Consider the following 18613-nt stretch of genomic DNA (forward strand, 5'->3'; position numbering starts at 1 on the left):
GTGCTTAACTGTGGAGGGTCAGAAGATGGCCCACGTGTTAGCTAGAACCCATTGATTTTGTGGCCCTCTAGGCCAGCCATTGGAGATTAGAGGATCACACTTTTACTAGCCCTTGATCCCTACAGCCTGCAAAAGCAAGACAGTGTGGCAGCTACCCAGGACAGCAGGACAATGCCCAAAAATCAGGATCATCTCTTAAAAAAACTAGTCTGTTGGGTGGTACGTTGTATCTAAATCTCTATCTCCATGCTTATATTGGTTTTATATATATTTTATTTATTATTTAATACTTGTGATATTTTATTTGATGCCTAAGTCATCTGGAGCATAAAAGAAACTCCCAACAGTCAATTTCCCAGAATATGAAGTATCTTATACAAAATGGATATAAATTTAGTTGAATGAAGCATTTCATTTGCATATAAAAGTAAATTCATTTTCTTGGACTCAAAGAGAACAAACACTGCTCTCTCTAAGCTATTAGAAGCGGAGCATAAAGTAATCTTTTATAGTCAGGTGTTTTGTGTTCCAGATCTGTATCACAGATGGTATTTTATCCACAATCATGGTAACAATTTTCTCACCAAGGTATATGGAAATTCAACCTTTTTTATGGAAATATTCTATTCCAAAATACTCATCCAATTATTATTTATGTTGAATGTCTTTTTTAGAGATTGAGCTCTCTGTCTCCTAGCAAGTAAAACCCTAACTTGTTTAACTTTGTAAAGGGATTAATCTTCTGAAACGTCTCCTCTTTAGCGATGTGAAATGTGCCTTATTATGTATGCAAATACGCACACGCAAAATTCAAATTGTATCTCCATTATTCCAATAATGTTAATATTGTGCTCACAGTGAAATTCCTTCCTGCGTCTCTATGTATATATAACCCTCCCATGGGAACAGAGGAGGCGGTAAATAATTTAGCGAAAAAGGGAATGAGTAACTTGCATAGACTGATTATAGTTAGCAGCTGTCTTAGATAATGTATTCCTCCCAATCTTTTCCGTAACAGTTGTTTTATATAAGTTTTTTTTTTTAAGTTCACTTCAGTAGAAACTCTAGAGAAACCAGAACAGGATGACCTCAAACTCATCCACTTATCCATTTTATATGACTGAGTGATTCAAAAAAGTATTTTTTTCTAGATTATTCCAGTGGCAACTCAAGAGAATATGGCGTTAAACACTCAAACTAATCCAATTGCATAGCTGCCAACAGTCCAGACATTGGACTCTCGCGTAAGATAAGCGCAACCAAGTATGCCACCCCTGGTACAGCGTACCTGTGTGGGATGCTTTAAAATTTGGGAAGTATCCACTGGCCAATAGATGACAAGACGAGTGGTCCGGCCAGGGCACATATTTGTAGGCAATAAATACTCTCTGGTATTAAGCGGAGGATGCTAACATTAGATCAACATTACTGTATGTTTAATGTGCTACATGCTATCTACTGGGCTGAACAAAAAACATTTGCTAAATGCAAATGGTGTAGGGGAGCTCCTGGCTACTCTAAGATTTGGGACCCCTGCAAAAAGTTTAATTTTTCAATTCGGCACTGGGGGAACTAGAGCCTTGGGGTCCTTAGGCTCCATGGACTTTCTATACAGTCTCCTTTTGGTATGTTAGAACTTAATACTAGAGATTAAGCATGTGCCACATATGTTTTGCACAGCTATATCTCACAAGCTGAATGTTGACAGCCCATACCTGCTTGTACATATTGCATTCAAAACTACTTAAGAAAAAATAGAGCCATATTTCATGTTCCTCCAAAATGATATCAAATGAGGGCAACTACTCTTACTGAGGAATAGAAGGGTCATGGATTCTACACACAACACTGCATCCACTGGCTAGGCAGCCGTATTAGCGTATCTTCTGCTGGAATAAGTACGTCTAGGTCATTTATGGAGCAGGCAAACAGAAGTCACAGCTAAGATGCCTGGACAGTAGGTGACCTGATTAAGTCATCTTACATCAGACTCATGATGGCATTTCCCTTCATATAATAAACATTAAGTATTTAATATAAATAGTAGTTAAGAAAATATATACGTTCTCTAAAGGGTTATGTTGAAACCACACTTATCAATATTAATTTATTCTATTTGAATCATTAGATATTTTAATAAGAGGCTAAAACATAAAATAGTGCACCTTTTGGGTTCTACTTTTTCCTTCCATTGCAAAATGTTAATTATAATGCAGTGTATGCAAACTCTATTGCAGGTCACAGCTGAATGGCTCTAAGTTCTATAATAATAGTCTGAATCATTTATGACTATTAATCCACTTCAAACAAATTTAATCACACTTTTGATTAAAGAACAAGTCAGTGAGGGTTTAGTTCATTTCCCGGTTGATTTTTTTTCGTGCTACCAGTAAATTTGGAGCATGAAACTGTCTGATATTACTCAATTATAGTTATATAGGAAAAGAAGATTATATTCTAGAAACCAGAATTTTAAGGCAATCAGTTATTTTCAGGGTTATAAGTGAATATTCTTAGGCAGTGAAGGTGGAAATGAGGACTCATCAGTTAGCAGGAAAAGGTGAAATAATATGTATTTTTTCATCTTGAAATACCAGAGATTTCAAATAATTCCTATGTGACGGTATTGCAACTCAGGACCCAACAAATCCGCAAACTGTGTTTGAATGTGTATTCCATTTGATGTGCTCTCTCTCTTCTCCTTATTCACACCACTGCATAGGCTACCTAAATTAATCAATAACAATCTGAAAATTAACAATAAGGGAGAAATAACTCAATGGAGTGAAAGAATCACAGAGATCATAAAATAAAAGTGTATGTGCATATTGTAGGCTTTTACCACATACAGTCCATACTACACTTAGTACATACACACTACTATGACTAAAAGCGGACACCTAGCTATCACACTTATATAAGCTTGTTGCCCAAACCCCCCCCCCCCTCACACACACACGCATACACTTTCAGCCAAAAGAGCACTTGTGAGGTCAGGGACCTAAGGTATGATGTTGAACAAGAAGATCTGGATCGCAATCTGTGTGTTTGCAGCCACAAAGTTTTCTGTGTCCATTAGATGGCGCTTGTGAGCATAATTGTCAATGTATTTTATTCCCATAATGCATTGTTACAAATCACTTACATAAAGGATTGAATGGTCTTGTCATCAGAAGTCATAAAGTTATCTTTCAGAATCATAAGCCATCTGATTAAGAAAATTCAAGATACACACCCCTCTCTTAGTTCACAAGCAGGCAAAAGTGGTATGTAGGTGTATTTGTGTCTAATTATGAGTTTCCAGTCATGTGTTTTTTGATGTAATTGACTGTATGTCTGATGATTTGTCTTTCTTATTTATTTTTATTTAGTTCTACGGTGTTGATGTAACTGTCTTAGTTGGAACCTGATATGTGCATTAAACATCTGTGAGATAAGAACCTCAGCCTTCTCATTGTGACTAAGGGCGGCATAGTAGAACACTTCACTGCATCAGTGAAGGCCTTGAGATGGTAAAGCTGCATGCAGAAGACAGCCATCAAGAGATGCCACATGTTTTCTAAGGGAAGTATAACATTGGGAGTGATCACAGTTAAATGACTGAAGCAGCCAGTGAGCAAGTAAAGGCTAAACAAGGAAGCACCTTTAAGTTAGTGCAATTAGCAGAAGAACTTGTTAACTGCTACTGAAGTTTAATTGTGCTGGAATTTCATATTTATTCTAAGGACAACAGTGGACATTTTTCTTTCACTGGATGGCTTTATAAGACGCTATAAAGACTAAATTGATAAGTAAATGTACATATGGTATGTTTAGAACAGACTAAATGCTTAAAATTTTAGTATTTTTATTTGTGCATATATCATTCAAGTGTGTTGACATTTATTGCTATGTTGCATTGCTACCATTGCTTGCACTAGAACGTCTTTACCTTTGAAAAATTGCAATACATAGTACTGAACAGATTTAGCATGTCAAACGCAAGTGAAGTTAACCCTGCAGATACCACTGCACAAGACATTGTCAATACACAGCAGGCTGATACAGATGAGCAAGCTGAAGTGGCTGCACAAATGCAACAGCCTCAAGTGAGCACAGGTAATACACAGCTCCCAGACATTAGAAGAAGCCAACGTACACGCATACTCACCGAAAGAGGTAAAGCTCTACAAGACATCAAATTAAATTATCTAAAAAAGGATTTTGAACAGAAATATAGAAGATGGAAATATCACATCAATGGGTTGAAAAGAGCCATTAAGAATAGTGATGAAGCAGAATTGATTATTGAAGTTGTGAACATCATTAATGCGACTCAGTCGGAGGTCGACCATATTTATGATGACATAAGAAGTATCTCAAGCCCTGAACCTGAAATCCGGAGAAAAAATGACACGTGCTACGCAATTACCAGCACTGCAAATGAAAAGGCTCAACGCTTTCTCAATAACGATCTGGAAGACATACCCTGGCCTGAGTCAGAGTCAGTTTTTGAAACTACTGTGTCCAGCATGATCTCAACAACCTCCAGTAAGCTAAGATCTGGTTCTAAGATGTCCAGTCAGTCTTCACTGCAGAAGAAACAAGAAGCAGCAGCGGAAGTAGCAGCGACGCAAGAGGTAATTAAAATAATGAATACACAACATCAATATGAGGAGGAAATTAGAAAACTTGAGGCAGAGGATGCAAGGTTAACAGCTGAGAGAGAAGCTCAAGAAAGGGAAATAGAAGCTGAGAGTGCGAGAAAAAGAGCTCTATTTATTTCAGAAAGCAGCAGTATAAAAATTAAGTTGGAAAGGAAGAAGAAAGAAGTGGAACGACTGGAGGAACTAAAAAGGCACAATGCAGCACAAGCAAGGCTACATGTGTATGCTGAAAGTATCAAAAGGGAAGATGAAGAACAGCTTTTGGCTTCTCTTCCTCAGCAAACAAAGGAAGGTTATGTTTCTCAACCAAGCGATCCAAGTTCTCTTCCTCAGCCATTCCTGCTCACCCAAGCAAAGGCTCCTTTGAACCAACCCCTTTATCCACCTCAAAGGGTTAAATTCACCCAAGATCCTATTTCTCAATCAGCTATATTTACTACCTCTCATGATGCTTCTAATGACCTTGTGAAAGCACTTGTTGAAGCAATTACAGCCAATAGGATTCCAATTCCAGAACCTGCTATTTTCTTTGGAGATCCTCTGAAGTATAATGACTGGAAGTTGTCTTTCCAGACATTAATTGACCGCAAGAACTTACCAACCCAAGAAAAGCTTTTCTTTTTACGCAAGTATGTAAGTGGCCCAGCAAAAAGAGCTATTGAAGGACACTTCATGGTTGGAACAGAAACCGCTTATCATGCTGCCTGGGACATACTTGATGACAGATTTGGAAATCCGTTTGTAGTTGGAAAGTCATATCGTGACAAAATACAAGCATGGCATAAGATTGCCACCAAAGACAGCAAAGATCTCCGTGAATTTGTAGATTTCCTGAGCAGTGTTGACTCAGCCATGCCTTATGTTCAAGGTTTACAAGCTTTAAATGACTGCGTTGAAAATCAAAGGATAACAGCAAAACTACCAGAGTGGTTGAGTTCACGTTGGAACAGAGCTGTCACAAAGTTCCAAGATGAACACAAAGCATTCCCCGATTTCAAATACTTTGTTGAATTTCTTAATAAAGAAGCCAGAATTGCATGCAACCCCATCACCTCACTGCAAGCGATAAAGCCAACAGAACAAGAAAGATCTAAGCAAACCGATCAAGATTATTTTAACTCTCAACGCATTCGCAACTCAAGTGCCAAAACATTCACTACAAGTTCCAGGGAGAATACTAGCGTCCTGTGTGCCTTTTGTAAGAGACATGGCCACACTCTTCATAAGTGCCATAAGATTATGGAAAGACCAGTTGAAGAAATAGTGAAGTTTGTAAAGTCAGAGAACTTATGCTTTGGTTGCCTCAAAACCGGTCATAAGTCAAAAAACTGTACCTCCAGAAGTGTGTGTGATAAATGTGAACGGCGTCACCCAACATGCCTACATCAAGATCGGCAGAATAAAGATCAGGAACAACGAGTTAAAACCGATCAAGAGCAGTCAAAAATCAATCAAGGACCTGCAGAAAGAACAGCTGAACTACAGAGGATACACGAGTCTAAGCAAGTAACGTCCAACAGAGTTATTCAAGAAAGAAGTAACACTCATACCTCATCAGTTATTCCAGTATATATCTCAACAATAGCCAAACCAAATAAAGAGATCCTAGTGTACGCCTTACTAGACACCCAGAGTGACACTACCTTCATCTTACAAGACACAGCTGAAATACTTGATATTAAGAGAGAACCAGTCAAGCTCAAAATTTCTACAATAACTTCTAAAACAAAGGTTGTATCTAGCCACAAATTGAATGGACTACAAGTAAGAGGCATCAAGTCTGAAATAAGAATCAATCTACCAACAACTTATACCAGGGACTACATACCTGCCAATAGATCACATATACCCACATGTGACACCGCAAGGAATTGGTCACATCTAGAACATCTTGCAGATGAAATGTCTCCTGAACTTGATTGTGAAGTAGGGTTGTTGATAGGCTACAACTGTCCTCAAGCTTTAATGCCCAGAGAGGTTCTCAGCGGTAACGAAGACCAGCCATTTGCACAGAGATCTGTGTTAGGTTGGAGCATTATCGGATATAATAACCCCGACAGTGGCTATGAAGATGAAATCGGTGTGAGTCATAGGATTATTATGAAGCAAGTTCTACCAGCTGTTGACCCAGTTCACAAAATCAAGTCTGAAGTCTACTTTGTGTGTAGGAACAAAGTAAAGGAAATCATCACTTCAGCAGATATACTGAAGGTTTTTGAGTCAGACTTTGTTGAAAGTAATAATGAAGAAGTCTCTATGTCACAAGAAGACCTACAGTTTCTAGCAACGTTAAAAGACAGTATCAAACAAAAACAGGATGGACACTAAGAGATGCCATTACCTTTTAAAGATGAGCGACCAGAATTGCCAAACAACAAGGCTTGTGCAGAACATAGACTCAAATGCCTAGAAAAACGTTTGAAGAAAGATGAGCAATACTACCGGGACTACGTGGCTTTCATGAAGGACATGATAGTAAGAGGCGATGCAGAAAGGGTTCCAAAGATGGAGATAAACAGGCAACCATCATGGTATATCCCTCACCATGGGGTTTATCACCCCCAGAAACCAGGCAAGATCAGAGTCGTCTTTGACTGCTCAGCAAGATTTCAGAATACTTCCCTGAATGAACATCTACTGACTGGGCCTGACCTCACAAATACTCTGGTTGGGGTCTTGTGCCGTTTCCGGAAAGGACAAGTGGCCATTATGTGTGATGTGGAGCGTATGTTCCATCAGTTTCATGTTGCTCAAAGGGATCGAGACTACCTCAGGTTCCTGTGGTGGGAAGAAGGCAACATAGAGACCCTACCTTCAGTGTATCGAATGAAGGTTCACCTGTTTGGAGCTGCTTCCTCGCCAGGATGTGCAAACTTCGGGTTCAAGCACCTTGCCACACAAGGTGAAGGCAAATTTAATCAAGCTACAGTGAAGTTCCTACAACGCAATTTTTATGTTGATGATGGTCTAGCCAAAGTGGTAGATGTCTTCCCAGGAACTGATGGCAGGGTCAGAAAACTGAAACTTCTTGTTAGTGACACAACAATAGATAACAAGGGCACACGCACTAGTAAGCCAGTGTATCTAGAAAGACCCATACACAAAACAGTGATTAACGGAAGGGTAACGTGATTGTATCTGATTAATGTGTGCAAAATGCGTTTCCTCTAAATGTTCATGTTAAGTTATGTGTTATAATATCAGCTCCTTTAAGAATCACATGTTGTGATGGTGGGAGTGTGTTTGCAGCCACAAAGTTTTCTGTGTCCATTAGATGGCGCTTGTGAGCATAATTGTCAATGTATTTTATTCCCATAATGCATTGTTACAAATCACTTACATAAAGGATTGAATGGTCTTGTCATCAGAAGTCATAAAGTTATCTTTCAGAATCATAAGCCATCTGATTAAGAAAATTCAAGATACACACCCCTCTCTTAGTTCACAAGCAGGCAAAAGTGGTATGTAGGTGTATTTGTGTCTAATTATGAGTTTCCAGTCATGTGTTTTTTGATGTAATTGACTGTATGTCTGATGATTTGTCTTTCTTATTTATTTTTATTTAGTTCTACGGTGTTGATGTAACTGTCTTAGTTGGAACCTGATATGTGCATTAAACATCTGTGAGATAAGAACCTCAGCCTTCTCATTGTGACTAAGGGCGGCATAATCTGCGTTCAAGTTCCTACCAAAGATGTTCAATTGAGGTAAGGCCAGTGCTTTACCCCACCCTAGCCTACACTTTGGCTACACTTGGGATTGCACTAGTTGGCTAGTGATCTTCGTCTTGTGTGCAGCTGCTGAGCCATGGAAACCCATTTCATGAAGCTCCAGACCCACAGTGCTTGTGCTGATGTTACTTCCGGAGTCTGTTTGGATATCTGCAGTGTGTGATGCTACAGAGGACAGGTGATTTTTACACACTACGTGCTTCTGCACTTGACAGCCCTGCTCTGTGAGTGTACGTGATCTACAGCTTTGTGGCTGAGTTGTTGGTATTTCTAGACACTTTCACTTCATAATAACAGCACTTCCAGTGGACTGGGGCAGATCTAACAGAGCAGAGTTTTTACAAACTGCCATCATATGACAGTGCCACATTTAACCACTTCAAAACCTAGGAAGTATTACATCCACAGAAAGAAGCCCTGGGTGACTGGGGACGTAAAAGTATGTCCTTTTTCTACCCGTGAGTACATTTTCTCATTTGTATATGAAAGATCAGGGTATCATCAGACAGCCTGGATTCTGTCCGGCAACAGAAGCTACCATCACCAGCTTTCTGCTCCCTGACTTGATGTGATAGAGCTCTGTGCAAGCACCTATTACATCAGATTAGTGGAGAATGCCCAAACTTCCTGACAACATTCAAAGTAAAAAGGTTCCCAGAAGGTCTGTCCAGACCCTCCTTATAGTTCAGATTAGCTCCCCCTGCGGGCTGATTACATGTACTGTGATCAGCAATGTAGGACAATGGAGCCCTGCTTGCTGATCCCTCTGCAGAAAGCAGCAGTGGTGATCAAAGTAAAAAAAAAAAGCATAATCAAAAAAAGAAATAAGATTTATGGAAAAAAAAATAAAAGACTTCAGTGGTATGACCAGGACAATGATCCCAAGCACACCAGCAAATCTACAACAGAATGGCTGAAAAAGAAAAGAATCAAGGTGTTGCAATTGCCCAGTCAAAGTCCAGACCTCAACCTGATTGAAATGCTGCAACTTGAGCTAAAGAGCGCTGTGCATAAACAAGTCATTGGCGCTAAATGTGGTTCTACAAGTTATTGAATCGTAAAAGTGTACTTAGTTTTTCACACATGGCTTCTCCATTTCGGCTTTATTTTTGTTGAATAAATCATGACACTGTGTTATATATAATGTCTTGTTATTCATCTGAGGTTGTATTTACCTATTTTTTTTAAGGGTGTACTTTCTTTTTCACATGACTGTATGTGTTTGATTGTATACAACTGTTAGCAATGGGTGTTGCTGAAACAACTAAATCCAGTAATTAGGATTTGGTCATACTGTATAGTGTATCTAAAACATAGGTTTATTTATGTGCTTAGATTTGTACAGCCTTTCATTAAGCCTGGTGCCTCTGTTTTTCTAGGACATATAAAGCCATTGAGTTGGGGCCTTACTTTGTGGACACAAGATTTCTGGGGTATCTTCAAAGAGACTAAGAACACTCTTGATGATGGCAGACAAGTCAATGGTCTCAATCTTAAAATATGCATTCATGGATTAAAAAAAAAAAAAACAGGACGGACAGATCATCTTATGAACAGGCAAGGAAGACTTCTTTCTCCTTACACGTCATTAAAATCAGCTTAGACGTATACTCCCTAAACCAGCTGATGACAGGTGTGACGTCAACTCACTGACCTAGGTGTGACAGGTGTGATGTCAACTCACAGACCTAGATATTAAAAATGGCCAACCACAATGAGCTTCTCCTGGCAATGAGAGAAAATAGAATCTGCAAATAAAAAAGGTTTTAAAGCTAAATGCTTCCATCACACAGAGTAACGCTGTTTATGTCAAACAGATTTGAAGCATGCTACTACACTCAAAATCAGATGTTAATGAGAGAGGGTTGATGCTTACAAAATCAATTAAAACACCTGTATTTTTTCCCACCCGAGTATGTCAAAAAAACTATTTGATGTAGTTACACCATAAAACCACTAGATGTCACTTGAAATCAAAACAAATGTGTTGTGCGCATGTTCCATTACGTGTATATGTTTATTCCTTTCACCTGGGGAAGTACACTGCAGCGCACACACAAAAAAGTTGAATCCAATGTTACATGATCAGATCGAAATCTGCTATATTGTATATAACCAGCTATTATTAGGCTTTATAGTTAAAAACTTCAGGATGTTGCCTGCAAATTGATTTGGTGCTATTCACCGATAGTTGAGTTTTCACCCATACAACTTAGACATTAACTACTCGGTGTTGTCTAAAACGTTTCCATCCATAACAATGGTAGATTTTTTCATACAATTTAGTTCAAGCCCTTAGGATGAGTATATAGTATTTATTAAGTCATTTATTCATTGGTGCCTTCGTAAAAAGTGGTTTTGTCGCTATATACCACATCTCAGCTTTCATGAGGACTTTCAAACTAAATATTCCCTACAAAATTGTGCTTCACATGGTGTTCTATGTAACTTCCATTTCAAGCACAAATATTTCACACTAATTAAGTCAGGCGTTTTTACAGCACACTTAAGTTGGTTTTGTTAGCATAATTGCCAATCTAAAACAATCTCTCTCTGAATAAGTAGAAATCCATTAAGAAAATCTAATAGGCAATAATAGAGATTCATTTAAACGAGCTTCCACATTCTTACCCATGTTACAATTCCTTTAGTCAATTGCTTGTCATATTAGTGATTATATATATATATATACCGTATTGGCTCGGATATAGGCTGCCACTGTCCCCCCCCCTCGAGATATGCTGCCACCGTCCCCCCCGAGATATGCTGCCACTGTCCTCCCCCCCCCGAGATATGCTGCCACTGTCCCCCCCCCAGATATGCTGCCATTGTCCTCCTCCCCCCCCCCCCGAGATATGCTGCCTCTGTCCTCCCCCCCCCCGGGATATTCTGCCAGTCTGCCCCCCCGACTTACCAGAGCAGACTCCCGGGTGTCTTGCAGGGCCAGCGGGGGACATCTACGCAATACGCGTATACAACTTCTGAGTGCCGGCACCGTTAGTTGTATATGCGTATTGCGTAGATGTCCCCCGCCGGCCCCGCAAGACAGTTGGGAGTCTGCTCTTGTAAGTCTTGGGGGCAGGGGTAAAACGCATCGTGCGGCCGATCACCGGCTGCGTCGATGCGCGCAAACAACCTCCGCTGCCGGCACGTCTGCACGATGTGCTTTAACAATTCCCAGGGGGAGATTGTTAAAGCACATTGTGCAGACGTGCCGGCAGCGGAGGCTGTTTACGCGCATCGACGCAGCCGGTGAACGTCTGCACGATGCGCTTAAACAACCTCCCGTGCCGGCACTCCCCCGTGGGAAGTGCTGGCAGGGGAGGCTGTCTAAGTGTATCGGAGAGTAGGATACAGGTCCCCTGCACCGCTGCGGGGGATCTGTATCCTAACCCCGCTGCATGTCCCGGGGGTCGGGCGCTAGACCCCGAATATAGGCCGCACCCCCACTTTAAAGACTTAAAGTGGGGGGGGGGAGTGCGGCCTATATTCGAGCCAATACGGTATATATATATATATATATATATATATACTGTAATATGTAGTTGCACATTTAACCTACAACCACATAAAAAAGAACATATGTCCACTGTATCGTTAACAGCTACAGTAAGAATTATATGTAACTGCGGGGAAGGTTAAACCTCATCTGGAAAGAGAGCACTTGATAATCTCATTTATTGTGCTAGGCACAAAAGCAATGATATCTATACAGCAGTCACACAAAGATTACCTTGAGGAACGGAGTAAGACCGGTTAGAATAGGTAACCCGTGGAAACCCACTAACGTCACATGCATTCTCTAACAGGTGTGTATCGTGTGCCTCTTTGCACAGGTATGCCGTATGGTAATACATTACTTAGGGCTGCCATCTGGGGGGTACGCTCAGCAATGATATGAAGATGCTCACCTGAAAGAGCAGGGAGGCCAGGCCCGCTACTTGAATGCAGTTGGGGTCATATAAGGTGCATTACATGACCTCATGGTAGTAGAGACACTAGTGTAAGGGGACCTCATCTGGCCCCTAACACCAGATACATCAACTGCTCCCAGACAGGTGAGCCTCCCAGCATTTTTTTTCCGTCACTAAGTAGGTCTTGTGTGTCTGTTACTGTATGGCCTTAGCAGGAGTGTGTATATCCGGATGTAGTGTTAGAGTGTGTACTGGTGTATGGGGTTAGCATGCCTGTGCAGGTGTTAATGTTTGTGAGCATAAGATGTTAGTATGTTGTGTGTCTATTACAGTATGACAGAGTGTGTAAGTGTATGTTAGCCTATGGTGTTAGCATGAGTGTATCCGTGTTAGTATTTGGTATTAGCATGTGTGTGTGTCAGCGTATGATATTATCACAAGTTTGTGTGCCAGGGTATGGTGTTCTTGTGGCAGGGGTGAGCTTAGGCTTAGTGGCATCTGGAAGGAGGGCAAAAGAAAGAATGTGTGTGTAAGTGTACAGTGTTAAGTACGTACTGGGCCACAAGATTTCTGATGACAGAGCCTGCGCCAGTCCAAAACAGTATTTTGAATAACTTCCCAAGATAACTAGACAGGATCCCCCTTTATTTATGGTCCTTTTTAATGAAAACTAACAAAATTTAATGGTAAACTGTTTATTGTCCTGTCACAACTAAACAATACTTGCAGGGTACAAGAGTGTACAAAATGCCTTTCTTTCTGCAAGATAAGCAATAGAATTTTGGTGGTCTTTATTGGCTTGTAATCCTTTAATGGGTTAAAGCTGTATTTAACTTGTAAATAAAGTAAAAAGGTTAATATTAATATATTTTAATTTATATTTGTCAGTACCTAACAATTATTGATATTGATAATGCATATTTATACAAGAGTTTAACTGATTTTATTTGATTCACACCAACAATGGACTGGGGATTCATTTTGCCTTTAAGGCCACTTGCTGAGTAAACAGGGGCGCATGCTGCACTATTACAGCCAATGTGAACGCTATATATTTTGGCAGAAGTTTACAATGTATATATATATATATATATATATATATATGTATATTTCTAAGAGTTAAATGTTTCTTTAAATACTCGTGCTACTAATATGTTTTGGTGGAAACTACGCAGCTATTGCTTTGTTCCTTATCAAGCATCTGTGATATAAAACGTTAGAGGGCTTTCAAAAATTGATTTTGAATGAAGTTTTCCACATGGCCCATCACAATGTTTGAATCAGCCCTGCAATTCTCTCTTGTCTGCCTGTCTTTCTGTTTCAGCGTGGTTAGCAGGGTCGTGTGAGCGGGCGGCAAAGGCTTGAAGGAATCCAGTATATGAAGCTGGTTTAAAGGGCTTTGTTTAACATTGTCAATACCCAAGGCTTGTAAAATAACAGGTGCAAACTTGGAGTAATGAGCAGTACACGAGATGAGAACTGGACAAGTCCTGTCCTGCACTCTGTCCGCCACCACTTTGGCAACAGCTGTATGGGTGTCTAAAATGTATCCCGTTGCATTGTAGACTGAATGGATCGCAGCTAAACAGTCTTTCTCGGAACACCAGTCACCAACCAGATCCTGACGTAGAAGCTGAGCCAAGTTATTCGGCAACCGGAAGTGGCCCTGATTTTGCAACTGTCCATAGAGCTCTCTAACAAGATGCCCATCGTTGTTTGAAATGAAATGCAAATATCTTTCTAAGTTGGAGGACTTGAGAATGTCAATTGCAGGAGAAGATGACAGCTGTAGTTGTCTACCCCTGAGATCATAGTGCCCTGTTTTTATAAAGTCAGTTAAAATATGATTTTGGTTAGAGGCACAAATAAATTTTCGGATAGGTATTCCCATTTGCCTGGCATAGAAGGCAGCTAATATGTTACCAAAGTTTCCTGTGGGAATGCATACGTCAACTGGGCTTCCAAACGTGACTACACCTTGGCTAACAAGGTCAAGGTATGCAGATGCGTGGTAGATAACCTGGGGGAGCAGTCTTGCCCAGTTTATTGAATTAGCAGTACTTAAAACGGTTCCATATTCAGCAGTCAGAAAGCCGGTGTAGTCAGCGTTATTAAACATTTCTTTTATGGCAGTCTGGCAGAAATCAAAATCAGATTGCACTCCCAATGCCAGTCCATTCTGTCCTTGGCAAGCAAGTATTTGTGATTTTTGTATAGGGCTTATTCCATTTTCGGGATACAGACAAAAGACAGCAATTCTTTGTTTGTCAATGTCATCGATGCGACTAAAGCCGTCCAAAACAGCGCTACCGGTGTCTCCAGAAGTGGCTACAAGGACAAGATAGTTACCCATTTTCGGAATACAGTAAGCAAATAAATGAGGCATGAACTGCAAGGCTAAATCCTTAAAGGATGCTGTTGGTCCATGAAAAAGTTCAAGAACATACTGGTTTCCCACCAAGTGTCTTACCGGAGCAACTTTATTACAAGCAAAATTTTCTCCATAAGCTTTCTCGATAATTTCTCCCAGGACAACTGGAGGGACATCAGCAGGATGTATGCATCTTTCTAATATTATCTGTGCTCTCTCAGTGTATGTTGACTTAACTAATCGCTGCCATTCCCCTGGTGTGAGCTCTGGCAGACCTTTTTCTGGGACATACAGTCCACCGTCAGGACTCAAACCTTCCAGAACAGCATCACAGAAGTATTTGATGTTGTCCTTTTGTGGGTTTAGATCTGAACGTGTACACCTAGTGGAAACAAATGTTTCCAACTCAAGGTTCTGATATCTTTTAACAGCACCAATTACTTTGTCAGCCAGAACTTCTATACTGTCCCCGGTCTGGCAAAGCACACGCACATCATGCCATTTTTTATAGAAATGTTTCCTTTTCCGAAGTATGTCACCAATTGAAGCTCCGGACTTTTGGCCAACAATGCGATTGACTTTCATAACTTCAAGCCTCTCAACAATATCCTCTGCTTGAACATCTAGATAAACAACTATTCCATTTTTCCTTGTGTGCTCCATGCTACGAGCGTTAAGAGGGTTGGACCCAGTAAGGGAAATTACACTTCCAGATGCCGAAAACTTTAAAAGGGCTTTTCCTTCCTCTTCTAAAAATTGTTCATCGCCAACATCCTGCAATTTGTCTGAAACACTCATGTTCCAGTTTTTTTCAAGGACATCATCGTCAACATCTATGACTGGGCAGCCCAGCTTCTGGCCAAGTACTCGACCTACTGATGTCTTCCCAGAGCCTGGAGGTCCCATAAGTATAAGATTTTTGTCTCCTAAGAGAGAGCTGTGAGTTGATAACCATAATTTCCGGAGTTCTGAATGTTTCAAGGGCTTTGAAAAGAATAGCTTTAGCAAACTAGATGCTGACTGTACATTAAATAAAGGCATGTTTGTTGTTAGTTTCAAGTATGGAAACCGGTAAACAAAATCCAAGAAAAGGCAGCTGAAAAAAAAGGGAAAAAATTATTTAAAAGGCAAAAAAATATTACAATGGATCTTGGCCAATCATGAAGTGGAAATGTAAAAATTTTGTGTTATCAATTTTACCAAAGCTGGTGCACTGGAACCTTCCTAAAGACAGGATGGATATCCCCAATTAGTAGAAATAAATACATGGGTTTCTATATAAGCCTATCTCACCTATTATTTTGCTCAAAATGAGTTTATCAAGTCATGGAACCATTAATCTAAAGTTGGCAAACTTCTCTAAAGGACCAAAAAAAAATGCAACCTAATAAATGCATTCAAGTCAATCACAGAATAAGAATGATCCGTAGCAAGACAAATAACAAAGACCATGAATAAACAAACATTCATGGACATCGACGGCAAACGAAAACATTTTAGCCCACTGGTCTGTCCAATTTATCCCGATGTAAAATGCAGACCTTAATCATTATAGTTTTATGCATGTCTCATTCATGTTTAAATTCCCCCACTGTATTAGCCTCTGCCACTTCTGCCAGGAGGATGTTCCATTTAGCTACTACCCTTACTACCCTACAACTCTCACCCTAGTTTTAGATTATGGCCTCTTGTTCTAACATTTCTCCTCCTTTGAAATAAAAAGTCCTCCTGTAGTTTGTTAAAACCTGTATGTATTTAAATGTTTCTATCACATCCCCCTCTCTCGTCTCTCCTCCATTCTATACATAGAGTCCCCTTAATCCTTCCTGATATTTTGTATCCTTCTGAAGACGGGGTCCCCAGGACCGTACACAATACAGGTGAGGTCTGACCAGGGATCTGTAAAAATCCCACCTCTCTCTTCTTGCTACTAATCCCTCCCGCTATACAACCCAGCACCCTGCCTGCTTTATTATAGCATATTCTTTTCAGAAATGTTTGAATGTTTACAGGGTAACGAGCTAATCTATGCGTTTCAGATGGCATTCTTTCTAGCTATCACCTGGCATTTTTATTCGTCTCGCGTCTGCTTCTGGTTAGCAGATCAGAGGGTTAATACAAATAAACGGAGCCACTTCCCCGGCGTTCTATGCTCTCCTGGCACTGAAAGGGTTCATGAAGTACACCAATGATTGTGGTCAGCAGCTTACTCGGCACGCAGAATGTTTTTGTATTTAAACATTATTTTATTAATAGGAGAAAAAAAAACATGAATCAGGTGAATAATTAAAAGTGACGCACGTTTACATACATTAGTAAGTAACGCGGGGCAATTCACATGCTAACTGAAATCTACGGGAAGCTCCGAATACAGTAAAAGCGGCGTACATTTACAATTCCAGACATGCCACATACGGTATATCTCACCCGATCTGCACACCTAAGGGCGTAAGCACATGGCCACGGCTATCAAAGCATAATATACGTCACTATACGTGCTGCAGGCCCTGCCCATCTGCCACTCCCATCATGCTTCACTCTGCTGCTGCTTCTTAAAGGGGAAACACGTCTGGTGGATTTAAAAGGGCACCTCTTCTGTCTTCAGCGTGTGTATTCTAATGATTGTGGGAGCGGAGGAGGAAAAACACGCATTAGCCTGATTTCCATGGTGCAAGCCTAAAGCAAAACTGGCTCGGCAGTCATAAATCATACGTGTATAGAGCCCCACATTTTCCTAGGCAGCTCCCTGTTTTCATTTGGAGGTTGATGGGAGAATCGGATTACCCATGGTGGTTTTGCTCCATTTTCTATGAGAGCTACAAGCAGACTTTCATGTGTCTGTAAGGAGGACCCCCGGTCTCAGCGTGCCAACTGGCCAACCGAGTGTATTATTTACAAAGTGCATACCTACCAAGTGTCTCTGCTTAGGAAGTAGAGTCCCTCTTTGGGATCCAAACCCCAAAGTCCTTCTTTCCTCCCCTGACTGCTTCCTTGGTATAAGTTTATCACAGTGTTCTACAGACCTAAAAGTCACAATGTTTATGGATACAGCAATAAATAGGTTACTCCAGGAAATCCGGGAAGTTTGGCAGATATGGAGACTTACCCCTTATACTCCAGATCAATTTTTCTACATAACTCCAGAAATGTGTTAGATTGTTTGAGAATCTCAGCTGCGGCCCCTTATTTATTTCACAATGTGCTCCTGGCAAGTGCAATAAAACATTTTGAGAAAGGGTACCGTCACATGATTGTGTTGCGTGTAGAGATGCTGCAGAGTTATGGTCATATCCCTTAATTTCACAGAGATGCATAGAGAAGTGTTATGGGCTCTGGGGAGACTATTCAGCCGCGCAGGGTTTCATATCTGTCAAATATAGCTCTCAATTAAGTTCCTCTAGGAACAGCTGCCGTCACGGACAGCTAGTTTGTCTGACGCTTGGGAATGCATGGGTTGCGCATGATTGAAAGTAGCAGTCTTGCCATTATTTGTCTTAACCTTACATTTTCGGTCCCCCAGGGCTCCCTGTCCCCTGCAGATGAAAAACTTGCAGAGTTGCTAAACTCCTCTCTTTGGTATAGCAGCGGACCTGGGAACTTTCCAGGATTGGCCCGGAGACTCCTGTCACTTCTCCGGGTCATTAAGGGGAAACTCTTGGTTGCGGAAGCGGCGCGCCCCATTCCCAGCACACTTCCCCATCAAAAAGAGCATGCCCCCAACGTCAGCGGGACCGTCCACTGATGTTAGTGGGACCTCCTACCCGCATCTCGCAATGAGGGGTTCCTCGTAGGCGGAGCCAATAAGTTCCCAGATATGTATACCTACCAGTCTCCCTACTCCCTACTACATTGGGGCCCAAGGTATCTGTGTTAACAAGGTTTTCATACCTCCTTTTATTTTAATGGGGACAATTCTATTGTTCCCTGTTTCCTTCCGTAAAGTCCCCCTTT

General features: G+C 40.7%; 1 protein-coding gene across 1 annotated transcript; it reads right to left on the reverse strand.

Moving 5' to 3' along the window:
* Window positions 1-13507: 13507 nt before the first annotated feature.
* On the reverse strand, window positions 13508-15661 carry LOC149287209 (threonine synthase-like 1). The gene has a single exon (XM_089493192.1). The coding sequence runs from the start codon at window positions 15566-15568 to the stop codon at window positions 13508-13510; it is 2061 nt and encodes a 686-aa protein (XP_089349318.1). The 5' UTR covers window positions 15569-15661.
* Between the last annotated feature and the right edge of the window lie 2952 nt (window positions 15662-18613).

The sequence above is a fragment of the Sceloporus occidentalis genome, unplaced genomic scaffold (assembly GCF_023333645.1).
Source record: "Sceloporus occidentalis isolate IW3139 unplaced genomic scaffold, rSceOcc1.0.p SCAF_63, whole genome shotgun sequence".
In the NCBI taxonomy this organism is placed as follows: Eukaryota; Metazoa; Chordata; class Lepidosauria; order Squamata; family Phrynosomatidae; genus Sceloporus; species Sceloporus occidentalis.

What these genes read in the sequence shown, in the direction of transcription:
- LOC149287209 (XM_089493192.1), bottom strand. Translation starts at nt 15,568, where the DNA reads ATGGGACCTCCAGGCTCTGGGAAGACATCAGTAGGTCGAGTACTTGGC.